Source organism: Macaca fascicularis, chromosome 9 (assembly GCF_037993035.2).
Source record: "Macaca fascicularis isolate 582-1 chromosome 9, T2T-MFA8v1.1".
Classification (NCBI taxonomy): Eukaryota; Metazoa; Chordata; class Mammalia; order Primates; family Cercopithecidae; genus Macaca; species Macaca fascicularis.
This window is the reverse complement of record NC_088383.1, coordinates 27,502,127-27,528,668: the sequence shown is the minus strand read 5'-3', so window position 1 is coordinate 27,528,668 and position 26,542 is coordinate 27,502,127. Positions and strand designations below refer to the sequence as shown.

The 26,542-nt window shown below is 38.3% G+C and overlaps 1 protein-coding gene and 2 non-coding genes across 22 annotated transcripts in view; 2 read left to right on the top strand and 1 right to left on the bottom strand.

Moving 5' to 3' along the window:
• The window catches only part of ABI1 (abl interactor 1), a 117,424-nt gene that overhangs the window by 67,899 nt on the left and 22,983 nt on the right, over positions 1-26,542 (top strand). For 10 of the 20 annotated variants that reach the window (XM_005564828.4, XM_005564827.4, XM_005564825.4 and 7 more), the window contains exons 3-5: positions 18,946-19,122; positions 25,051-25,065; positions 25,795-25,895. In XM_005564828.4, coding sequence (XP_005564885.1) covers positions 18,946-19,122; positions 25,051-25,065; positions 25,795-25,895 — 293 coding nt within the window. The remainder of the gene's footprint in view (positions 1-18,945; positions 19,123-25,050; positions 25,066-25,794; positions 25,896-26,542) is intronic. The other 10 variants (XM_005564829.4, XM_074001266.1, XM_005564826.4 and 7 more) reach the window with 1 other exon arrangement.
• On the top strand, positions 5,520-5,626 carry LOC123567057 (U6 spliceosomal RNA). Its single transcript, XR_006689752.1, has one exon. It is a non-coding gene; the product is annotated as a U6 spliceosomal RNA (small nuclear RNA).
• Positions 7,013-7,159, bottom strand: LOC123566992 (small nucleolar RNA SNORA57). Its single transcript, XR_006689703.1, has one exon. It is a non-coding gene; the product is annotated as a small nucleolar RNA SNORA57 (small nucleolar RNA).

Below are 26,542 nucleotides of genomic sequence, written 5' to 3'. Positions count from 1 at the left end.
CAGGCTGGCTTCAGACTCCTGGACTCAGTTGATCCTCCTCCATCAGCCTCCTGAGTATCTTCTACTAGAGGCATGTGCCACTGCACCCGGCTCTATTTTTTTGATTATAACTATCCTAGTGAGTATGAAGTGGTATCTTATTGTGGTTCCTCATTTAAAGAACCTGGCTTCCAGAGACTGTTTCTTTTAGGACAAATTGCCTTGCTGTGTGCAGGTGTTTTAAGTTCTGCTTCTAGTCGGAAGAGTTAGCTGCCTTGCCTTGATTTGTTTTCTGATATTCAGAGATTTGTTGGAAATACTTGTCCCTTATCCCTCTAAAAAATGTGTGTGTGTGTGTATAAATAAATGAATCCTTTGGCAGTCATTTTGGTGACGTTACAGGAGGGAGAGACATCAGAGTGTAAATCCATCCTCAAAATTTACACTGAAGTACCAACTTGTACTTTTAAATATCCTTTCAGTATAAATATCTCCAAATGTTGTCATTGCTTGAAAGAAGAATTATAGGACCAAAAATACTCCTATAATGAAGAAAGAAATAAGGGTGCCTAGAAAGGGCTACTACTAAGTGAATCCAAATCCTTTTGAAGTTTTTAGATTTGAATCTTCTTTTTTGATAATATTGATTTGTGCTGCTTGTTTTGCATGCAGTATACTTGGGGTATCTTAAATGGACTAAGTAACAATTTCTTTTTCTTTTTCTTTCTTTCTTTTTTTTTTTTTTTTTTTTTTGAGATAGAGTCTCGCTCTGTTGCCCAGGCTAGAGTGCAGTGGCGCAATCTTGGCTCACTGCAAGCTCCACCTCCTAGGTTCACGCCATTCTCCTGCCTCAGCCTCCTGAGTAGCTGGGACTACAGGCGCCCGCCACCACACTTGGCTAATTTTTTGTATTTTTAGTAGAGACGAGGTTTCACCACGTTAGCCAGGATAGTCTTGATCTCCTGACTTCATAATCTGCCAGCCTCAGCCTCCCAAAGTGCTGGGATTACAGGCACGAGCCACCTTGCCCGGCCTCTGTGGGGACAGATTCTCATTCTATTGCCCAGGCTGGAGTGCAGTGGTACGATCTCAGCTAACTGCAACCTCTGCTTCCCGAATAGCTGGGATTACAGGCGATTCTTGTGCCTCAGCCTCCTGAGTAGCTGGGATTACAGGCGTGCGCCACAATGCCTGGCTAAGTTTTGTATTGTTAGTAGAGACAGGATTTCGCCATGTTGGCCAGGCTGGTCTCGAACTCCTGTCCTCAAGCAGTCCACCTACTTCGGCCTCCCAAAGTGCTGGGATTACAGGCATGAGCCACTGGGCCTGGCCCTAAGTAACAACTTCTAATGTCTAAGATTGCTAAGATGAGTTGTATTTATTATTGGCTATAAGCTTTTTCTGGTTTCATATCATCAAGTAAACTCAGTTAAACACTTGAATAAGGACTGGGAAACAATAGTAATAAAAACCTAACGTATATTGATTTTTCTACATGCTAGATACTGTTGAAAATCCATTCTATATATTACCTCATTTAATCCTTACAGTAACCGTGAAGTTGATAACTGTTTTTTTGCTTGTTTTTACATCTCATCTGTATGGTAAGAAAACTGAGGGCATAGGATGGTTAAGTAACTTACCCATGTTCACACAGTTGGTAAATGGTACAACTACCTATTAAATCCACACAGTTTGGTTCCTGAATTCAACTCTTAGTCATTAGACTATACTGCCTGACATATGTAGAGAATTTTATTTTACTTGTTTTTCATCTATTGAGACACGGTCTTGTTGTGTCACCTAGTTTGGAATGCAGTGGCATGATCACTGTTTACTGCATCTTCGACTTCCTAGGCTTAAGCAATTCTCCTGCCTCTTGTGTAGCTGGAACTACAGGTGTGAGCCACCTTGCCTGGCTAATGTAGTTATTTTTATTTTTATTTATTTTGGAGACAGAGTTGCTCAGGCTGGAGTACAGTGGCATGAACTTGGCTCAATGCAACCTCTGCCTCCTGGGTTCAAGGGATTCTCCTGCCTTAGCCTCCCGAGTAGCTGGGATTACATGCGCCCATGTCACTCCCGGCTAATTTTTATATGTTTTGGTAGAGATGGGGTTTCACCATGTTGGCCAGGTTGGTCTTGGGCTCCTGACCTCAAGTGATCCACCCACTTTGGCCCCCCGAAGTGCTGGGATTATGGGTGTAAACCACTGCACCCGGCCTTTGCCTGGCTAATTAAAAAAATTTTTTTTTTTTTTTTGTAGAGACAGGGTCTCACTATGTTGCCCAGGCTGGAGAATTTAAAATATATCATCTTTTTAAGAAGGGAGAGACACTCATGAAATATTGAAACAAATGTTAATTGTTAGGTAAGAAGTAGTAGGTTGAAGAATTAAGTACAAATTCATGACCTGGTGCTTAGAAGATAAACTGTGATCTAATGTTCTATTAAAAGTTCATATTTAGCTTAGATTCTAGTTTGGATAAAAAATGATTATCACTAAATTAGGCAAAAAGGTTTCTTTTTTGAGGTGGGTATGTGATTACCACATAGAGTATTTTGTAGTTTATCTTATATAATTAAGCAGGCGAGGAGGAGACAGAAAAATGTCATGGGAAGTACTAAAAAATTAGGCATGGGCCAGAATGTTAGTAACAGATTCAGTTTTTCCCAGGCTAAAATATTTCAGAATAATTCTGATCCAAGTGGTTTTTGTTTTTCCACCAGAGTCTGATTTTGCAGCTCATCTTTTCTAAATAGATCTATTTTATGGTGTGTATATGGGTCATTCTGAATCAAGTTAACTTCGAAGTTGATTGGGACCTTGTTTCAAGCTTATTGAACAAAGATCTGTAACACAGAATTTTGGGCATAAGGCCATTTCCAGAGTCTGGTCCAAATAAGCAATAACAGACAAAGATTGTCTCTTTCTTGGCTGAAGGCTTCCTCTGTGCAGCTTGTCTCAGGACTCTCTTCTTCTGCCCTTTTTATACCCCTCTCCTTTCTCTATTCAGGGCAAAAATATTTCGGTTTTCATTCTGTAGTTATTTTTTTAGCAAACATTTATTGTGTTTTTACTTATGTACAAGGTTCTTTGCTTAAAACCTATAATGCCCTCCCTGTAGTAGCAGTGGCAGTTGTGAGGATGATAGTAGGCCTTCTGAGATGATATTGTAGAAAATCCATGGAACATTAAGTAGTGTTGCTATGTCATACTTCTTTCCTGCCTGCCTTTCTGTCTTTTGGTGATTAAGAAGGATTTTTCTGGAAGATCTTTAAAAGAAGCATATGTATTCTTTTTATTTCCTCCAGAGTGACTAGGGAGAGAAAAAAGAACAAAATGAAAACCTATTTCTATACAGCAGTTTAAAATAATCATATCTTAAAAGATAATTTTAAAATCTTGTCTGCTTATGAAGTTTATCATTTTATTTCTACATTTTAGAAGATGTTTTCCTCTCTAAATATAATTGCTTTTAGAATATTTTAATGTTTCCTTTAGAACATTTACTTACCATACAATTAATTTTATTTATTCAATTCCCAATCTGCTTATTTTAATAAAAGCCTTGCTTGACCATTTAAAAAGAAGTTTTCAAGATTGGCCTCCTAATTTCCATAATCTTTTCTTTAACTCTTAATTAGAGTAGAGGTCAACTTACTTTTATTCATGCTATTTTAGCTTTTCTCTAATCTCAGAGAAGGTGTTGTGTTTTCATGCCTTTTTTCCCTGGCTTATACTGTCTGCTGTGCTTGGATTTTGACCTTTTTCCCCACTCTCCTTTTTTCTCTTTTACCTGCCAGATATGGCTGGCAAAATTGAGGTTTCTTTCATGGAGTCTTTTGATGTTGCTTCAGGAATATTAATCATTCTTTTCTGTGTGCTATTTGTGTGTAATTAAAGACAAAAATTATACTTATTCAAAAGAATAAATGTAATATATGTTATGCATATGCAATAATAAATCAAACATCTCTGAATCCATCATTAAAACTAAAAACTAGAAAATGACCAATTCTGTTTCTTTTCTCTGTATACTTCTCACCCACCACAAAAGGGATGTTTATCATTCCCTTGCACTTAACATTTTTTTGAAATCACATGTATGTGTATCACTAAACAATTATTGTTTAATTTTGCTTGTGTTTGGGCTTATAACAATGGATTCATCCTGTATGTACTCTAGCATGGCTTACTTTTTTTATTCAGCATTATAATTTCTAAGATTTATCCATATTACATACACATAGTTCATTCATTAGTAATTTGTTCATTCTCATTAATGTATATAATGTATAATGTTGCAAGTATAAATATGCCATTTATTTGCATTTAAATTTAAAGGATCTGGAATTAGTTTTCTCCTATGGTTTGAGGTAGGGATCCATTTTCAGTGTTTTTTTCTATATGGCAAAATATTTGCTCTACTCAAACAATACATTCTTTCTTTCTGTGCTATCACTGTAAGATACCAAATTTCCTTATAAGCATGATTTTTTTTTTTTTCTGAATTCTCTCTTCTGTTGTATTGGTCCATTTATTTAACCCTGTAAGAACCCTACTATCTTCTTTACTATGGTTTCATAATATCTCAAGAGGCAAGTTACCCTCCCTTCTTATTTTTCTTTTAGACCATGTCTCAGCCATTCCTTCCCCTTTGCCCTCCCATATAAATTTAGAACCTTGGAAATCTCTGTTGGCATTTTTATTGGAATGCATTGAAGCCATAGATCAGTTTGGAAAGACTTGGTATCAAGATAACATGGGATAGAAGGGGGACGATTGGGTGTATATGTGGTTGTGAGTAGATGGGGGTGTGTTGTATCTGGTTTTGAAGACCATTTAATTTTTTTTCCAGGTTTTTCTTTCAAACTCCTATCTCACTGTTTCCTTATTTCTTATTTATAACTAGAAGTAAAATATAATAGGGGAGAGAGTTTTTAGGGTTTTATTCAGGGTGCTCTAGTGATTTTTACTGTAGAATATTCCTGTTGATTATCTTATGTTCCATATTGCCATTCGTCTCTCTCACAACTCTTGGTATGATTTTTGCTTGTCATATTGAGTCTGCCAAAAGAGTTTTCCACTTGTATTGTATTTGCTCTATTTTTTTTTTTTGTTTGGAGACCGAGTCTTACTCTTACCCAGGCTGTAGTGCCGTGGTGTGATTGTGGCTCACTGCAGCCTTAACCTCTTGGGCTCAGGAGATCCTCTCACTTCAGACTCCTGAGTAGCTGGTACTACAAGTGTATGCCACCATGCCCAGCAAATTTTTTGTAGAGACGGGGTTTCACCATGTTGCCTAGGCTAGTCTCGAACTCCTGGACTCAAATGATCCATTCTCCTTGGCCTCCCAAAGGGCTGGGATTATAGGTGTGAGTCACTGAGCACAGCCAGTATTAGCTCTAGATTACGCCTCTTGCGTTACCCAAATTCAGAGGCTTTGTTTGCTTTGTATTGGACTAACTATAACTATGTCATTTTTACCAGCCCATTGCAGTACAATTTCATTTTATGTGATAAAAATACAACATAAGTGGTCACTTCTGCAGCACGTACACTAAAATTGGAGCAATACAGAGAAGATTAGCATGCCTCCTGTGCGAGGATGACATGCAAATTCATGAAGTGTTTCACATTTTTCTGACAAAGGTCTAATATCCAGCTTCTATAAGGAACTTAAACTTACAAGAAAAAAAAAAACCATTAAAAAGTGGGCAAAGGACATGAACAGAGAACAGACACTTCTTAGAAGACATACGTGCGCGTCCAACAATCATATGAAAAAGAATTTAACATCGCTGACCATTAAAAAATGCAAATAAAAACCATAATGAGATTCCATTTCATACCAGTCAGAATGGTTATTATTAAAAAGTCAAAAAAAATAACAGATGCTGGTGAGGTCGTGGAGAAAAAGGAACGCTTTTACACTGTTGGTGGGAATGTAAATTAGTTCAACCATTGTGGAAAACAGTGTGGTGAATCCTCAAAGACCTAGAGACAGAAATACCATTTGACCCAGCAATCCCATTACTGGGTATATACCCAAAGGAATATAAATTGTTCTGTTATAAAGACACATGCACATGTATGTTCACTGTAGCACTATTCACAGTAGCAAAGATGGAATCAATCTAAATGTCCCATCAGTGATAGACTGGATAAAGAAAAAGAGGTACATACACACCATGGAATACTATGCAGCCATCAAAAAATAATGAGATCATGTCTTTTGCAGGGACATGAATGGAACTGGAGGCCATTATCCTTAGCAAACTAATGCAGGAGCAGAAAACCAAATACTACATGTTCTCACTTATATGTAGGATCTAAATGATGAGAACACATGGACACATAGAGGGGAACAGTGCACACTGGGGCCTACCAGATGGTGAAGGGTGGGAAGAGGGAGAGGATCAGGAAAAACCTAGTGGATACTAGGTTTAATACTTGGGTGATGAAATAATCTGTACAACAACACTCATGACACATGTTTACCTATGCAACAAAGTAACACATCTTACATATGTACCCCTGAGCTTAAAAGTTAAATAAAAACATAAAATATTAATAAATACAGAAAATCCCTTTTAAAATGTGTAGATTTCTCTCACATTAAAAATTTTGTGAACCACTGCATAATTTCAAAACTGAACAGGGGAGTAGTTAAACAATGTCTTTTATTGTCATTTGATGTTTAGCCAGGAAACGGAAACACCATCATTTGTTATACTTCTTGAATTTTGTGAGCTTCGAATTATATAAAGCATATGTAATTCAAATGTGTGTATGTATTCAAGCTTTAAAAGGTGATTCCCCCTGTACATGTTCATTCTATTGGTTACTTCCAAATTTGTTTCATGTATATTCTATTTTGATTTTGTCTTTTCTCCTTCAGGTGCTGATGCATCAAGCATGGTCTTCATTTATTGAGAACTTGTCTTTGGGTTGTTATCTTTTCTCTAGTTAGTACTTTTGATACCCCTACCTCTGAGATCCACTTTCTTTTTTCTTTTTCCTTTTCCCTGGTGTCCTGGTGCTTGAGGATAGAACTGGCAGACAGGAAGCTGCATGGCACCAAAGACATGCCAAGGGGGGCCGGAGCTCTTCCCTTTGCCTCTGTACATAACAGGGAGTAGGACTACATGCCCAGTTCCTGTCAAGAAAATGAGGATCCACTTTTTTTTTTTCCCACATGAATTTTAGCATTTGTTTACCTTGGAATCAGTTGAGTTTTCAAACTGCTGGTATTTGTGTGTGTGTGTGTGTGTGTGTGTGTGTGTGTGTGTGTGTGAGAGTGAGAGAGAGAGAGAGTCTGGCTCTGTTGCCCAGGCTGGAGTGCAGTGGCGTGATCTTGACTCACTGCAAGCTCCGCCTCCCGGGGTTCACGCCATTCTCCTGTCTCAGCCTTCTGAGTAGCTGGGACTACAGATGCCCGCCACCACTCCTGGCTAATTTTTTTGTATTTTTAGTAGAGACGGGGTTTCACCGTGTTAGCCAGGATGGTCTTGATCTCCTGACCCCGTGATCCACCCGCCTCGGCCTCCCAAAGTGCTGGAATTACATGCGTGAGCCACTGCGCCCGGCCTCAAACTGCTGGTATCTTAATGTTTATTAGACTGGCTTTGAGGAGTTCTTCAAAATTGTATTGCCAGTGGCAAAACTGGAGATTGGAACCTAAATCACATTCATCATATTTCAAATACATAATGTGATACATTCATGTTTTCATATTCATATTTTAGAAATGCTTTATCTTAATTGCAGAGTTGTAGATTGGATAGTTTGATAAATAAGATTCAGATTTATTAATTTTTAGTACTTTTTTGTATCAAGCAATGTTATAGTTTCTAATATGCTATTCCCATTTTATATAAGCTGTATTAGTCTGTTTTCACATTGCTGATAAAGATATACCTGAAACTGGGAAGAAAAAGAGATTCAATTGGGCTTACAGTTCCACATGGCTGGGGAGGCCTAAGAATCATGCCAGGATGCAGCAGCAAGAGAAAATGAGAAGGATGCAAGAGTGGAAACCCCTGATGAAACCATCAGATCTCGTGAGACTTATTCACTACCATGAGAACAGTATGAGGGAAACCGACCCCGTGATTCAAATTATCTCCCACTGTGTCCCCCCGACAACATGTGGGAATTATGGGAGTACAATTCAAGATGAGATTTGGGTGGGGACACAGAGCCAAATATTATAAGCAAAATTAAATTTTAATTAATTAAAACTTGTATAAAATTTTATATCCAGTAAGCAAAAGAGTTAGTATTCAAACATAATTTTCTAATTTCAAGTTTGCGTGCTTTTTTTTTTTTAAACGAGTGGGTCTAAGGATTGCTATAGGGTAATCTCTTGGGCCATCTAGTTCTTCTCAACTGGGGTTACTCTGATTTTGACTCTCATATATTAAGACTAAAAGCTTATTATTATTATTTTTTAATGTCAGACTGCTGCTTTTGCTATGTAAAGTTGAAGAAAAACGTGTGAAAGTAAGGAAATTCAAGTATGAGAAAGAATTAGTCTCGCTGAAAAAGCTAACTCTCGCTTGGTGAACATATGCATGCTGTTGTTAGACAAATGTTCCAAACCTGTTCCCTTCTTCTCTACCCGCTTTATTTCCTCACCCTGCCATATGGAGGGTTGTGCTTTGCTGGACATGTTGTGTTTTGGACTTTTATGATTCAGAATTGAGAGAATGGAGAGGGAGTAGACCAGAGTATAATTTTTCAAGTAATTTGAAATCGTGTCCTGAATAATTCTGCAGAGTGTGAGTGAAGTAGGAAGGGTGAAAAAAGGATGATTTTAAGGAGGAGAGTTGTGGATTCCATGATGCTTGAGAAAAATAGGGAAAGAACAAGACATTTTGAATTAATTTTTCCTTTGAGGACTGGGGACCGTGTGGGATGCTCTTTTAATAGGGTTTAAACAGGTGAAATGTACACATTTTTAATTTTGTTTTCTGAAGTTTACTTCTTTTGTAAAGCTCTCCATGGTTACACCATAGAGAGCAGACTGGATAAAGGCCAGATTGGGTACAAGTGGACCAATTAGAAGGCTGTTGCAATAGCCAAGGTGAGAGATGGTAGTAGATTGAGTAGGATTAAAGTGTTAGAAACAGATTTCTGGTATTTAAAGGTAAATGTGACAAGATTTAGTAAAATTAAACATGAAGTAAATGCTGGATGTCTGACTTACATAAACTAATAGAGAATTGAAGTAGGAACATTGAAATAGGATTGAGTGGCCTGTGTGTTTGATTTTGAACATGTTCACTTTAAGGTACCATTCAAATATCTGAGAGAATGTCAGTTTTATACATGAACTTACAGCTTAGATGAGCGTTCTTGAATAGATAAATAGAAGTTTGTGTGTATATATAGTAATTTAAGCCTGAATGTGGACGAATTTGCTGAGGGGTTTTAAAGAGGAAAGTGAACCTGGAGACACTGTAAGATGACCTTACAAAGGAGACAGAGAATGAGTGTTTGGGAGAGGTAGAAACAAACCTAGGTAAATACTGGTCCATCTTTTCCAGCTTCCAATGAAGTCTCAGTATTTTCCTCTCTATGGAGTTAGGGATTCCTCAACTTAATTCTGTGTTGAGCAGAATTGAGCTAAAATTTATACTAGTGCTGGACCTATTAGAAAAGGGAGGAGTTTAAAAGATGTGTGGAGAGGCTGGGTATGGTGGCTCATGCCTGTAATCCCAGCACTTTAGGAGACTGAGGCTGGCAAATCAGTTGAGGTCAGGAGTTTGCCACCAGCCTGGCCAACATGGTGAAACCCCATCTCTACAAAATATACAAAAATAAGCCGGGTGTGGGGGCACATGCCTGTAGTCCCAGCTACTTGGGAGTCATGAGACATGAGAATCGCTTGAACCCGGGAGGCAGAGGGCGCAGTGAGCCGAGATGGCACCATTGAACTCCAGTCTGGGCGACAGAGCAAGACCCTGTCCAAAAAAAAAAAAAAAGTGTAGAGAGGCATTCTACAAAAATGTGGCTCTTTACATTTTGTAACATCAATGAATCAATGATTGTATCAGATAATCCTCAGAATTACTTGGGAATGGGGGTGGTCAGAATATGTGAATTGTTTCACTATAAAAACAGTTTTTTCAAGAACTATTAAGAGTCAGATTTTGCCCTCCATGCAAGCTAACGTCTTTTGTAGATGCTGGTAGAAGACAGAAGACTTCTGGACCAGAGACACAGGACTTTATTACTGATGAGAATAACGGGAGCCAGAGCGTTAGCATTTGTGCCGGTTTCCCAAACCCACTGCTCCATAGAGGAAGGTGAAAGGGGCCGAGTGATGCATGTGGTGATGCCTTTTCTGTAATGCACTGCAGTCTGTTACAGGAGAGGGACTACCAGTTTAGGGAACCCAAACTTTGATAATAGGTAGTAAGTTGTAAGCCTACCTGACCTTCATTCACCCTGGAGGGAGATGACAATTTTTTTTTTTCCAGACAGAGTCTTACTCTGTCCCTCAGGCTGGAGTGCAGTGGCATGATCTTGGTTCACTGCACTTCGTTCACTGCACTTGTTTCACTGCACTTGGTTCACTTCCTCCACCTCCCAGGTTCAAGCTGTTCTCATGCCTCAGCACCCCCGCAAGTAGTTGAGACTACAGGTGTGCGCCACCGTGCCCGCCTAATTTTTGTATTTCTAGTAGAGACAGAATTTCACCGTGTTGACCAGGCTGGTCTTGAATTCCTGACCTCAGGTGATCTGCCTCACTCGCTTCCCAAAGTGCTGGGATTACAGGCGTGAGCCACCATGCCCGCTGGAAATGACATCTTTATTGTACTAGACAGCAAACAAACCTGCCTTTTGCTCCTGAGGGAGACGCTGTTTCTTGATCCCTGAAGACCATTCCTTATATAATACAAACATATGTAACAAGTTGGTATGGAATAAAAGGAATCAGTCCCTCTACTCATGACAGGTACAGAAACATGAAAGACTCAAGTATAATTGCCTTCCAACAGTATTCTACCTTCATTTCTATACCTTCTTGGCTTCTGGTAAGATTTCCTTCCCATGATTATACAACTTCACTGGTCACTCTGATTAGTCTCACTGACAGAGCCTGGGACCAGATCCATTCAGTTTTTCTTATAACACATTTCATTAAAGTTACTATCAACAGGATAGCAGGATGAGGCCAGACTGCAATATTGACTTCAATTATGCTCCCCAGGGTCCGAGACCCAGCCAACATAACAAATGCAATAAACCTTTAGGGTCTATCTAAGAGAGCCAGGTGGTGGCTTTCTCTTTGTTTCTGCTCTGACTTTACTCTTGGCCCAAGGCATTAATCTAGTTACTGCAGAATATATAGCACAGATTTGGCCTTGGTCTACAAAGAGGTAGTGTAGGGCTATTCTTTTATCTGTAACAATCCTGGTTAGTGATTTGAGACTGTCCTGAATGCCTCTAGGCCCAAGGTGATGTCGTCGATTGTTTTAACTCAAGTCCGGAACAAATTTCAAACAAACTTTTCCAATTGGATGACTCCCATTATAGCGATTATTCCCTTGGTGTGCAAGTCATCACATTTTCTGAAGGGAGGCAATGCCTGACTTCCAAACAAGAAACACTCCCAAGGACTGTGTGCCTATAAAGAATGTGTTGTTTATATTGTCCTACTTCTGCCCCTCCGACACGCTCCCCCACCCCCACCTCCCAGTTATGTGGGACCTACTTTTAAGTCAGAGGGCACAGGCTGATAGTTTCTCCAATGTGGCCTCCCTGATGGCTGGTAAGCCTTAGGGTTCCGAGTTCAGTATGAATACTTCTCTAGTACTTGTTTGTGGAGAGACTGCCTGAAGGCAGTCAGTCCAATCTGTCCTATTTATTATCTGTGCCACCAACTTGATGGCATTCATCTGTCCCTTGAAATGACTGTGCCTTGAAAAGATGCCTGAAGTTATGGACAGGTGTTTCGTGTGGGAGATTTGGGAGCTTGGACCATCTTCTGCTGCTTCCGAGAGACTGTGTGGTTAAGGAGAATGATGATTGAGTAGTGATCAAAGCTGTGTGGCGGGGTAGGGGCAGACCCAGTAGTCAGTTAAATTTGAGGTTTTGCGCATTTGCAGAGAAATGTCCTTTGTGAGGGATGATTCTAAAAGACAGATCACTAATGTCCCTCCTTTTCCTTCCCAACATCTAAGGTGTTTCCCCACAGGTGCCAGACAGGGTTGTTGTACCCCTTCGACTGCCACAAAATCAGTGTGTCCCATTCCAGTAGCTAGCTTTACCTTTTTTCCAGTCATCTCTGACTCAAACCCAGACCTTTTGTCTGGAAGGGCCAGGTGCGAGAGCGACAAAGGTCCTTTTTATTAAACTTACAGCGACCCTTTTATGTCTCCTCCTTTAGTCCACATGAGCCACCCTAGGGGAAGCAGTATACTTAACTAAGTGGTCATTATTATTTAAGACCAAGGAAATCCAGCAAGAAAATCCAGATTGTCAATTCCAGGTGGCTGAACCTGAATTAAATTTATACCAAAGACCTCCTTTTGACTGGATTGCCACCCAGAGAGTAGACCAATCAAGCTAGCCTGGGATTTCCATTAGAGGAAAGAAAGAAGCATCATGCTTAGAAATGGTCAGGGTGGAATCCCAATTGGCCAGGAGCTGTTCTCTTCCTGGAGACAGCCACATTTAGCGACCAAACTGCTGTACTCCTGTGTAGACCAGGCAGAGGTGACAGAGGTATACTCAGAAATCTTTTGAGATGGTTAAAATTTTTTTAAAAATTGTGGCAAAATGCATATATGATTACAATCTTAACCATTTTAAGTGTACTGTTCAGTAGTGTTAAGTACAGTTACAATGCTGAGCAACTAATAATCTCTAGGACTCTTTTTATCTTGTAGAAATTAAACCCTATGCCCATTAAACAACAAGTGTCTATTGAGCTTTCCTCCCCCAGGCAACCACTATCTCCACTTTCTGTTTTTATGAATTTGACTACTCTAGTTACCTCATATAAATGGAATCATACAATATATGTCTTTTTGTGACTGGCATATTTCACTCAGCATAATGTCCTCAAGGTTCATCCATATTGTAGCTTGTATCAAAAGTACCTTCATTGTTAAGTCTAAATGCTATTCTATAGTATGTATATATCACATTTTGTGCATCCATTGATCTGTTGATGGATAGTTGGCTGTTGTGAATAAAGCTGCTAGGTGACCCTGCTTTCAGTTCTTTTGGGAATATACCTATAATTGGAATTGCTGGGTTGTGTGCTAATTCTGTTTTTAATTTTGTGAGGAATCTCACTATACTATGTTTCACAGTGACTGCAAGTGCACAAGGGCTCCCGTTTCTCCACATCTTGATTTTTTGATTGTAACCATCATTGTGGTTGTGAGGTTGTGTCACATTGTGGTTTTGATTTGCATTGCCCTCATGATGAGTGATATTGAATGTCGTTTCATGTGCTTATTGGCCATTTGCCTGTCTTCTTTTTTTTTTTTTTGAGATGAAGTCTCACTCTGTCGCCAGGCTGGAGTGCAGTGGCATAATCTCGGCTCACTGCAACCTCTGACTCCATGGTTCAAGCGATTCTCCTGCCTCAGCCTCCTGAGTAGCTGGGACTACAGGTACATTCCACCATGCCCAGCTAATTTTTGTATTTTTGGTAGAGACAGGGTTTCACCATGTTGGCCAAGATGGTCTCTATCTCCTGACCTTGTGATCCGCCCGCCTAGGCCTCCCAAAGTGTTGAGATTGCAGACATGAGCCACCATGCCCAGCTTCTGTTTGCCTGTCTTCTTTGGAGAAATGTCTGTTCAAGTCTTTTGTCCATTTTTGAGTCGGGTTTATTTTTGTTGTTGTTGAGTTTTTCGAGATGATTTCTGATAAGGCTGTTGCAGCACTAAGCAATATAAGATGCTTGTGGATGGTAGAGTATCAGATACCTTGACTAACAGCTCATTGTTGAGTGACTTTTGTGATAAAAAGTGTACCTATTGTCAGATTGCAAATGATGTGGAAAGTAAAAATAGGACACAGATTAGTGTCAAGGACTGCAATAGTATGGCTGGAGTCAGCTGATTGAAGTGGAATAGCAGTACCAGACCCTGAAAAAGTGTCATCAACAGTGAGACACCACTGATAGCCTGAAAAAGGTTGTCAAAGGTCTGATGCAACCAATCTGCCATTAGCATGTGATGTGGTTCCTCTCACCATGAGACAAATGATTCCTTTTCCAGGACTCACAAGTCTGGGATGAGGTGGCAGCCTCTGCATCAGGAACATAGAGTCTTTTACTTTGTATCCACTCTATGATGATAGATGTGTTGCTGTGTCTTGTATGATGATGGATCCAGCAGCAGTGGTAGCAGCCTTGACAGTGCAGTTTGATCAGTAGCTTGATTATAATTGGTCTAATCAGACAATGGACTCTTACCGTAAACATCTGTATTAATGACCCAGATGGTTTGATCAGCAATTACAATTGATCTCCATGGTTTATGGACAGTCTTAAATATGTCATTCTATAGTTTTCCAAGTGACTGACTAAATAGCTAGGCTGTTGGTAATAGCCTGATAGTCAGTAAAAATATAACAAGGTTTTCAAGGGGAATATTGGCTAGATCTGTGAGAATGTCCTTGAGTTTTGCTGGTGGAACAAAGCAACCACACCCATTTTCAGTTCTGTATTATGGGCACTGGAGTTTAAAGCCCACTAGGCACCACAGGGTCTCAGCTTAGTTGAATAATCAGTGAAACAGGCCCAGGCATTTATGGAACCTTTGTGAATCAAGGGCCTCACTGAGCTAGCAGATTTGGTTTAGGTGGCAGAATGCAAGATCAGATGTTCTCAAAGGGAGAAGCTGCTACTTTTTCACGTAAAGCTGAGATGCCCTAGGGGCCAGACTGGCTGCATTCTTGAATATTATCAGTTCATGTGATGAGAGAGGCTTGTTGGGCCTTTCCCACTTTGCTAGTCATTGCATTTGAGTTGACTCGCTCTCCTTTCAAAAGAGGCATACCTAGTAGCTATGTCAGGGAGGCATTGAATCCAAACCCACCAGTCACCTCCAGAAGAGGTTGTTCCTCTTGCCAGAGGGTCTACTCAGAAAAGTCATGTATGCACAGACTTGTACTCAAACAGGTCATAAGGAATGTGGGGCCCCAGACTTACTAATGCCTTTCTACATGGGCTCTTGACAGTGAGCATGATCTCCCTGGAGCTTATGATCACTCACAGTTCAGCATGTAAAATATCAATACCACTAGACACTCAGCAGTGGAAGCCACAACCAGTACAGTGAATGGTCCAAAGAGCCCCACCCAAAAGGTCACAGTAGCATCCCTTCCCTACTTTGAACCCTACCCAGACCTCAGTATTGGAAGCTTGTAACTTATTCTTCCGCAGGATGGGTATGAAGGTGCCTTGGGCTCCTGTATCCAACAGAACCGTAAAATGTTGAATCTGTGCTCTCCCCAAAGTTATGTAGCCTATCCAGGTGTGTGTGATCTTCAGTCTCCTTTGGGAACTTGGAGAACTTGGCCCCACTCCTAATCATCTTTCTTTGTAAAGCAGCTGAGGTTGAGGGATGAGGGAGGCTGGGAGAGAGTAGCTTTGTACCAGTGAACAAGAGACATTTACTTTCAGTTTTGAGTGGTGCTATAGCTGTGTGCTGATCAGTAAAATAAACCTGAGGTAATTTTGGTTCAACCAAAACCCTGTATTCTGTGCAAGATCATTATTGCTTGAGCCCAGGAGTTGGAGACCAGCCTGGGCAACATTGCAAGACCTCGTCTCTACTAAAAATTATATTAAAGAAATTAGCCTGGCATGGTGGGATGCACCTGTTGTCCCAGCTGCTCAGGAGGCTGAGGTCAGAGGATTGCTTGAGTGAAAGAATTTGAAGATTGCAGTGAGCCGTGATTGTTCCACTGCCCTCCAGCCTAGGTGACAGAGCAAGATGTTGTCTTACACACACAAAAAAGGTCATCATTATGGACGGTATCCATTTCTGTTTGGGAACACATTGATCGAACAGCTACAGTTTTGTCACTTTCTGGTGGGGGAAATGGGTTTTGTACCCTTTGGCTGACGGGCTTGAACTGCACAATGGCACCATTTTTTAGAAGTTCACCGTAATATAGGCTCTTTGCTGCTCCATTGTTAAGATAATGTCAAGATAAGATCTCTTAAATTCTTGCTTGATTTCAATACTAGGGCTACTGGAGTTTTCTAAGGCTGCAGGACTGACAGCAAGAATTATCTAGATTCTTTGAGCTAGTTTCTGATTCTCCAGTGAATCACCTTGATCCTCATTTTAAACCCAATCTAGTACAGTAGGAGTCTGTAGACTGGTTGGTGTCCAAGGGAGTTTGTCTTAGGGAAATTTCCCCAAGAGTGTCAAAGGTTCCTTGTAGTGGACAGGTTGTACCACCAGAAAATGCTGAGGCCCTTCGTAGTCATCTTGAAAGGATTGAATGTTGGCAAGGTAGACTGCAGTAGGAGCTGAGCACTAAGATAGCCAGCAAAATGCCATTCTTCTTTAACAAGCATTACATGCCTGAACAATGTAACTACATGTTCCTCATCTTCCAAGCAAACTAGCCAAAGTTCTAAAGATTTGTTTGGCTCTGCCAACAATGGTTGCAAATTTTCTTACTTTCAAACTCAGTGTAGATGCATGTCTCTGTAACTGTTGTCCAAAGGAAACAGAACCTTATGTGCCCCCGTCTCCCTCTTCCTGACAAAATCTTAGTCTGGAAGATTTCACGAGGCACACCTGCTGAGGCTGACTGTCAGCTTGATAAGGAAGTCCTCCCATCCGCAGAAGTGTTGACAGTAACCAGGGCATCATTCAGGCTGTTGTCTTTGAATCTGTCTACTTCCTGGTACTTATCCTGAAACTTCATTTTAACCTCATTAACAGGCAGTAAAGTGGAGGATCATTCATTGCCTGGTTGACCATACAATGGACAACATGTTCGTTAATGATTCTCGTGGACTTTTCTCAATTTCTGCTAACTGGTCTTTCCTTCCATTTCTAGAAAGCTTTGTCCCCATCAGCATTCTATTTTCATTGCCAGAACAATTGAAAATTGTGACGGTCCCGAGATTTATCCTTCTTAACTGATGAGTTAGCCTACCACAGTTTCATGGATTCTTTTGGAAGACATGAGACTCCTGGATCAGAAACAAAGGACATCATTACTCATGGTAATAGTAGTAGCCAGAGTGTCAGCATTTGTGCTAGAAAACAGCCCCAGTTTCCCCAGGATACTGCAAAGAGCCAAGTGATGCCTTTGCATACACAGTTGTGTGCATTAGAGAAAAAGTACTCTCAGTTTAGGGGACCACATCTTTTATAATGGGCAAAAAACCTTTCTCCTGGAGGGTTACATTAGCTTTATTATATTGGACAGTAAACAATTCTGCCTTTGCTTTCTAAGGAGATGCTTTATTTTCTAAGGCTGTTTACTCTATAAACATCCAGAACGAAGGGAGTTAGTGCATCTTCTCACAAGATGTACAGAAATGATAGATACTCATGGAGAGGTGTCTCTATCTATCTTGTTTTGGAATTGGGATAGCATTTTTGATTAGAAGTTCTTTCTCAATTAAAAAGTTCTGATAAAATAAGACAGAATTGTGACAGATTTGATTCAAGCATAACATTGAACTGTTCTTTTCCCTGGGAGTACCTTCCCCTCCCCCCCCTTTTTCCTGCTTCAGTTCCTATCCTGGCCTCGTCCACCTAGACTACCATAATTGCCCCTTAGTTGGTTTTACTCTCTGTAGTCTTGTTCTTTCTATCTTCAATACCTCTGCTACTGGGATCTTCTTAAAATGCAGAGGTGATCATGCCACTCAATTTAAATTTGTCATCACTTCCTTATTAAGCTGGATTTTAAGTTGTTGAGCAGTTGTATAATTATTTCTCATGTGCTGGCTACTGTCCAGTTTTAAGTTGGCAGCTAAATTAAAAAAATTTTTTTAAAAACCTTGTAGGCCAGTCCTAGGTAGGCTGTGCCAAACAGGTGTCTAGGCTGCTTGCTGACAGTGTATATCTGCTCTTACCATTTTTCTCTCTTAAACCTTTTTCTGCAGGATGTTATTCTCTCTGCCTTTAATATTTTTCATATCCAATTCTTGACTCCTGTTTATCCTTTGAAACCTACGTACTCTTAAAGCCTTTAAATGAACCTTTTCAACCTAGTTAGTTGTCTTGTTCTCAGCACCTTTATAGTAATTTTGAATGAACTGTGCATGTGTCATTATAGCACTTGCCTCATTGTGTTGTAATTACTTTTTTTGGGGTGTGTATGGGGGGGATTCTGCATCACACTGAATAAATAAAGTGTCAGCTACTCATACCAGGACAACTTTCCCTTTCTGCACATACCAAATCTCTTTCTTTTTTTGAGACAGGGTCTCCCTCTGTTGCCCAGGCTGGAGTGCAGTGGCACAATCACAGCTCACTGCAGCCTTCACCTCCCAGGTTGAAGCGATCCTCTCACTTCACGTCCCCAGTAGCTGGGACCACAGGTGCATGCCACCATGCCTGGCTGTTTTGTACTTTTTGTAGAGACAGGGTTTTGCCATGTTGCCCAGACTGGTCTTGAACTCCTGAACTCAAGCAGTCCCCCTGCTTTGGTCTAAAGTGCTGATATTACAGGCGTGAGCTACCATGCCCGGCCCACATACCAAATTGTTAGGAAAGAAAACTGCTTTCCAGAGAATTGTTTTAAAATCAAATCCATTACATTAGTTGGTGCTTTAAACCACCACTAAACATTCTCTGCTTTTAGCCTAGTATAATTTAATAGTATTCACTGGAAAATAGACATGTGGTGTACAGTCCTGTGGTCCATCCTAAATATGGTCCAATGTATATGGATAGCAAATATATTATGCCAAATAATATTTTCTTGTTTTGTTCAAATTTAAAATATAGACTGTGGATATTCATAAAGAGAAAGTGGCTCGAAGAGAGATTGGTATTTTGACAACAAATAAGAATACGTCAAGAACTCACAAAATAATAGCACCTGCGAATATGGAGCGCCCTGTAAGGTATATTCGGAAACCCATCGATTACACAGTTCTGGATGATGTGGGCCATGGTGTCAAGGTAAGCATTTTATATTACATAAACAAACTAATTTGCATATCCAGTAAATATTTTGGATAGGAAATATTGTGATAAAGATAATTGTAATTAATAGATTCTCTTTAGCAACTAGTATTATAATTTTCATACAATTTTTAATATGCATTTTTACTAAGGTTGGGGTGTAATTTTATCAGTGGAGTAGGCTATACTAAAAATGATATTAAAATTTGAAATGGTTATTAAACCATAAATCCTAGACAAATAAATATTATCCATTTGTGTTGTGAATTCCATGTCTTTCTTTCTCTACTGAATATTTAAAAATAAAAATCTACATGCTTTTCAAAATTACTTTAGAAAATAATTTATAAATACTTTAATCATTTCATTTCTAAATATGTATATATATTTGTATACCTGTGTGTATATGTAATGCCAGCAACTTATTAAAAAATGAAAATTGTATGTAATTTTGTCTTAACCCCCCACCCTCCCCCCCGCAAAAAAAAACCCCACAGATTTTCAGGAGAGAGATGATGTGTTGCCTGTGTTCATTTCTAAGCATGGAAAATTAGCTGATCTTGAAGGACACCTGTAGTGTGTCAGCTTTTTGGTATTTATGGGTCATTTTGCAAGCGTTTGGAATGACCTAAATTCTTTCGCTGTCTCTGCTCAGGATAAACTATTCCTTTGAAATTTGGAAGTTCCTTTCTAAGAGGACTGTTTGATTTGGATTCTGGTCTTCAGAATATTTTTTAAGTTGTTAAGGAGTCAGCTAGAATCTTGAAGCTTGTCCTAGCTGATTGATCTGACTGGTGCTGTTGCTAGATCTGTTACATTCTGGATTTTTTGGGGTTCCTGGTTGAGAGAAGAGTATAGCTGAAAGCATTAACCTTTATTCTATTTCTCTCTGAGACTATTGGAATCTCCTCTTCACTTTTTATGTCTGTAAATTGTATATAAAATTGGAACACATTGCAAATGCAGAGGAGATTGCTTGTTTATTTCTTGTATTTTTATTCAGAGATGTGGCTAGGCTTGTATAAGAGCTGAAATTCAGTTTTAATTCAAGGTGCTTTAAACTAGACTGATCTCTGGGGTTGGAGTTTTGAGAATCCGGGGAAAATGTCTTTTGTGTTACTATCTACCTTAAGATTTAAAGAAAAACAATATGTTCATGCATGCATGTATGTATACATATATACCTGTATATGTGCACACACACACACACACACACACACACTTCCCCATTTTGCCTCACCTTGATTATTCCTACCAAAGCAGTATACATTCATTAAAAATTTTTTTCTGTCATTATGTTAGTAGTGAATATCTTCCATTACCTCATCCCTCAATTAGTAGTTGTGTTTAACAGTTCAAGACATAGTACTTAGCTGAGTATACGATGAATCTAAATTTTACAAGGAAGTTTTGGATGAGAAAATTTAACTATTTCATCGTATATGTGTAAGTGGGAGATATAAACAGCATAATAAATGCTGAAAGTATAGGACTGTGAATTTTGGAAATCTGCTTTCTAGCCATAATATGGATATATTAGACACAAGGGTGGGGGGCTTTGTTTTTGTTTTTAGATTTTTTTACTGTGGTAAGATATACATAACATAAAATGACCATTTAACTCTTTTTAGGTGTATAGTTCTGTGACATTAAGTACATTCACATTGTTATGCAGGCTATTTTAAAATACGTTTTTGGTGAGGGATGAAGGTGCACGGTCTGAGAAGAATATATTTTAGAAGCTGATTATTTGGCATATGTGTCTATAGTTTGTTTCTGTGACTGAAAAATACACACATACACACAATTGCTTCTCCCCAGTAATCTTAATGCTGCTTTGTTTTCTTAGTTTTGTGTTCTCTCTAAAGGATCATTGTTGGCTTAAATATTTCCAGAATGTTGTAGAGATGTGTGAAGGTAGAAATTTTGGTAGTAGTTAATGAACATTTGCCAGGCCAAAATTATTAGAAGGAAAAGTTTACGTTTATTTTAAAATTAGTGTTTTGAGGATAGTGAGATACTGCTTACAGCTTTCAAATTATTTTTGTATTTTTTGCCCACTTTTCTGTTTAGAAGTTTGTTTTCTTACTGACTTGTCAGAGTCCTTTTTTTTCTGTTTGAAGAGTTAGTAGCCACTCATATATTGGCAACTATTTACTCATATTGCTGTCTGGCTTTTGACTTTGATGTTTTTTGGTATTTAAAAAATATACATACAGAATTTTTAAAATTGTATCTAAATATATTAATATTTTTCTTATAGCTACTAGGCTTTATGCTTACGATTGCCATACTCCAAGATTAATATTCCATTGCATTTTCTTATTTTGTGATATAAATTTTAGTGTTTTGGTATTTGTATTTAAATATACCTGGGTTTTATTTAAATAGTATTTACTGTGTTAATGCATTTTATGCTGTGAAATAAATGGTACATGTTAGTTTAATAGGAATTTAAAAATATGCAAAATATCCCAAAGTAAATCTGGTTTGATTTTTGGGAATAATAATAAGATACGTATAAGAGAATCCCAGCATAGAGAAACTACCAGAACATATTCATAAAGGAGAATTAAAAGAAGATGATCTTTGTAAGTGAGCACAAGGTTTGAGAGGAAGCTAGAATAGGGAAGGCCTGAATACTTAGCAAAGAAATTTACATTGATTTTGAAGAACACTAATAATAATTAACAGCCTGGATCATAATTTACAAAGGACTTTTCATATGTAGTTGGCCCTTTGTATCTCCAGGTTTCTATCTGTGGATTCAGCCAACCTTGGATAAAAAAAATTCCAGAAAGAAAAAGAGTAAAAAATGCAAGGACAATACAAGAATAAAAAATAATACAAATAAATATCATTACTATTTACATAGCATTTACCTTGTATTAGGTATTATAAGTAATTTAGAGATGATGTAAAGTATATTGGAGGGTAGTGTTGGTTATATGCAAATACTACACCAGTTTATATGAGGGATTTGAGCATCCTTGGATTTTGGTATTCATGGGGGTCCTGGAACCAAGCCTTCTTGATACCAAGGGATGACTGGATTAGTGTGTGCTTGTGTGCTTGTTTTTAAGCTTCAAAAGATTATGTGATCTAGGAGTTGTTAGATTTTATTATTGGTCTTCAAAGATAAACGTAGGTACGTTACCTTTTTTGGAGTTTGAGTTCACAGTGATTCATGAATCGGGCAGCTTCAGACCACAGAGACATGAAGCAGGGGGAAGTTCAAAGAAGCAAGACAAGCAAAATATTTGATTGGTTAGAAGTTAATTGTGGTTTCTGATTAGTAAAGTTCCTAGTTAGAGGTTAGTTGGAGGTTTCTGATTAAGTTACTCTCAGTTGTGTTTTGGTTTGCCTAAGTAGGAACCCAGAATGCGGGAGCTGTCTCAGCTTAATGGCTTTCTGATTAATTTTTTTTAAACAGTGTAGAAACTAAAGCTTTATAATATTTACATAGGAATGATTTTTTTTTTTTTTAATTTATAAAGCAGAGGAGTGAGTTAAGAATCATTTCAAAGAAAGAATTGGCCTTGGCTGGGCACAGTGGCTTATGCCTGTAATCTTGGCACTTTGGGAGGCTCAGGAGGGAGGATCACTTGAGGCCAGGAGTTCCAGACCAGCCTGGCCAACGTGGCAAAACCCTGTCTCCTAAAAATATAAAATTTAGCCAAGTGTAGTGGCACACACTTGTAATCCCAGCTATTTGGGAGGCTGAGGCACGAGAATTGCTTGAACCCGGGAGGCGGAGGTTGCAGTGAGCCAAGATTGCACCACTGAACTCCATCCTGGACAACAGCCAGATTCTGTCTGAAAAAAAAAAAAAAAAAAGAATTAACATTAGACATTGAGTGCCTATGACATACAAAGCTATGATGTACTTAGAAGATAGGGAGGAATCAAAGGGAATTTCAAACAGATTCCAGGCAAATGGTGAAATTACTCATCCATAAAGGTAAATGTTAAGGAAACAAAGTGAGATCTTTTTTAAAAAGAGACAGTGTCTCACTGAAGTGCAATAGCTCAAGCACAGTTCACAACCTTCTGGGCTCAAGTGATCCTCCCTCCTCAGCCATGCAAGTAGCTGGGACTACAGGTGTGTGCCACTATGCTTGGCTAATTTTTTATTTTTATTTTTTCAAGAGAAGGGGTTTCACTGTGTTGCCCAGGCTGGTCTCAAACTCCTGGGCTCAAGCAGTCCACCTGCTTTGGCCTCCCAAAGTGCCGGGAGTTGTAGGCAAGAGCCACTATGCCTAGCCTGAAATGAGATCTTAAGGAAATAAAAAACGGTTTCATTTTGGATATGTTTTGAGGATATTTAAATGGAAAAATTTTATAGATTTCTAACAAAAATATTAGTATTTTGAGATGTAAGATACAGAGGTTATTTCCTACTAACACTCGCCAACATTGACACATCTGCATATATAATAACACTTAATAGAGGAGGCTGAACTTCATAAGAGGTTAAAGCTTACACCATTGCATAGTAGCACAGAATTCAAGTAGAATTTTCATCCCCAGTCTAATTCTTTTATTCTTTCCATTTGGGACCAACTTATACTTGAATGCTTTTTTTTGTTACTTATCCACTTGAAATGACAAATGAAGGGAGATACGTGGACATATTTAGAATATTTTCTTAGTGATTTTAGGATAGTATTTAGTGTATTATGTATATACATTATAAGATATACATTGGTATGTAAGTATATTATATATCATAATACAGATACTGAAGTATACATTAGTACATTTTATCTTCAAGGATTCTAATAATGTTACTCAAATTTTATTCTTTAGGTGTGAAATGTCATGGTTGGTAGGGTGCCAGATGTTGTTTCCAGATAGAAATAAGCAATATCATTTTAAACAAACATTGAAGTGTACCATATTTCTGGCACAGTTTCTATAAATGAGAATGTATCCAAGAGATACCAAATCTCTTCTTTGGATGATTTCCTTTGATATTGCCTTGTGGCCACCTGAAAAATGGTAGTTACTTGTTGAGAATGTCAGATGTTGTTAAAAAAAACTTGAAGCCCCCAAATCTATAAAAAATTAGACTCTAAAACCTGAAGATACATATTTTTTAGTGGCATTGTACAAGTAGTGATGCTTTAGGACTCCACACATTGTTTCATGTTCTGTAGGCTAGTCAGCTTTAGGATCAAAACAACTTTTCTTCAGCTTTGAATTTTGACTTAAGTGGCTCAGATGAAAACTTAGAACTAAAGGTACTTAGAACTTCCTGTTAGTGTTGACCTGCTCAGGATTGGGGTTCAGAAGCTAGGAATGAGAGAGTTTTCCAGACGCTGTTTGTTTATATCTCAGTTAGAATCTGGCTAAGTTATCACTGTGCATGATGAGTTTTTTTAAGCTTCGAGATACTAGGTCCTTTTTTCATTTTTGAAAGCAATGTGTGGTTTTGAATTTTAACATTTGCAGTTTATCACTTTTTAAACTATACTGCCATTGAAATAATGAATACTCATACTTGGACATTCATTATCCAGTAAAGTGTTAGGTCTTATGCACCAATATGTTTAAATAGCTTCACATCTAATGTGTTATGGTATTTGTGTTTAAATGAACATATTTTTTAAATCATCTGTGATTCGGTTGGATTAGCTCCATAGGATAAAATACTGACTTAAAAAATCATTGAGCCTGCATGAGATTGGAATAATTAAGTGGTGGTTTCCTTATGAGTATAATTCTTTTGAAAAATATGTGAAACACATGAGTATTTCCCCAGTACTTATGGATATCTTTTTCTTTACAAAGTATTTGAAACATGGCTGGAAAAAAGCTTGTTAATATGAATTGAATAACTGTAAATGTAAACCTGTCCTATCAGATATAACTTACCTAGCATTAATGTCTACTTTTTCCCCCTCTTTTTTTGCCAACGTAAAGTGGCTAAAAGCCAAGGTAAGAGCCATTACTTATCATTTGATCCACAGTATTTCCTCTGTATTGATAGAGGCTGCAGAGCCACTAAAATTTGAAAACTCTTCTTATGTCTGTCTGCTTTTCCCTGTAGGATTTATGTAGATTAAATATACTCAAATTCAGTTCAAATAAGCAACATTTAGCTTGGCTGTGTTAATATATCAAAGATATATTGACATCTACGTTTGTATAGGAACATTAATTTTGCTAACATTTATTGCTTTGCTCATTTTTCAGTAGTTGCCTTGCTTTCATTGACTTACAATTAGGAGGTTTCCCAGACATCATATGTGACTTTGTTACTGAATTGTTAGGATGAAGATGATTTTTCAGATGGGTATTTGAGCAAATTGACAAGTAAGATCTATAGTTTATGTTCATGCACACATTTCAAAAATTTGTAGGAAACCCAGTGTTTGAATGCAGATAAGTCTGATCTCAGTGAACATGTTTAACAATAAAATAAGATAAACAATCCAGTGATCTCACATGTATTTTGCTACAATGTGATATGAATGGCATAAAATAATAGGAAAACCAAGTGCAAGTGGTTCCTTGACTTTTTAAACTGTAGTACCAAAGTCTTTATTCAAACTGTCTGGGAATCCTTAATTCACATTCTGATATTAAAAAAAAATAATACATGGTGTTAAAACACAAAGAGAACAATTTGATATAAAAATAAAAGCATTTCTTTCTACATTTTAGCACGGAAATAACCAGCCTGCAAGAACTGGCACTCTGTCGAGAACAAATCCTCCTACTCAGAAACCGCCAAGTCCTCCCATGTCAGGCCGGGGAACACTGGGGTAAGAATTCAACTACATTTTACAGAAGAAATTCATATGCTAAAGGAAAAGATGTTTCTGTGACTTAAGTAAGTGTATGGGATCCATGCCACACTACCTTCTCTATGTGACACTACCTTTTACAAATTCATTTTAATTCTTGTTTTCCTGAACAGAATCCCAAATGAATCTGCTGGCTTTGTAATACTCTCTAAAATCTGTACCAGGAAAGTTTTTATATACGTATAAATGGCATTGTTTATTTTTTTGTCATCTAATTTTTAAAAAATATAAATCTGACTTGTTTTAAATGGAATGATTAGAGTATTCCAAATGGTGCCTTTGCATGTGTTTACAGTATCTATATTATAGAACTTTGACCAGTGGTCTACTTTTGTGTAGTGTGGCTGAGTCCACAGCTCTTCTGTTTCCCCTATTGGTGTCTGAGACTTAGGGACTCTTTACTTTAGGAAACTATGCACTTTATTTGTAACTATGCTTCTGCTGGTGTTCTTAGGCCTCTTTATACTAGAGTAGCTCCATGGGAAGGCCAGTTGGACAAGTAGAAAAGATAACAGTGGCTTCTTCCTTCTTAATTCTTAGTGTACTAAATATAGCGAATACTTGCCAGGGCATTACGTTTCTTTAAGGTTGCTTTTCTTAATACT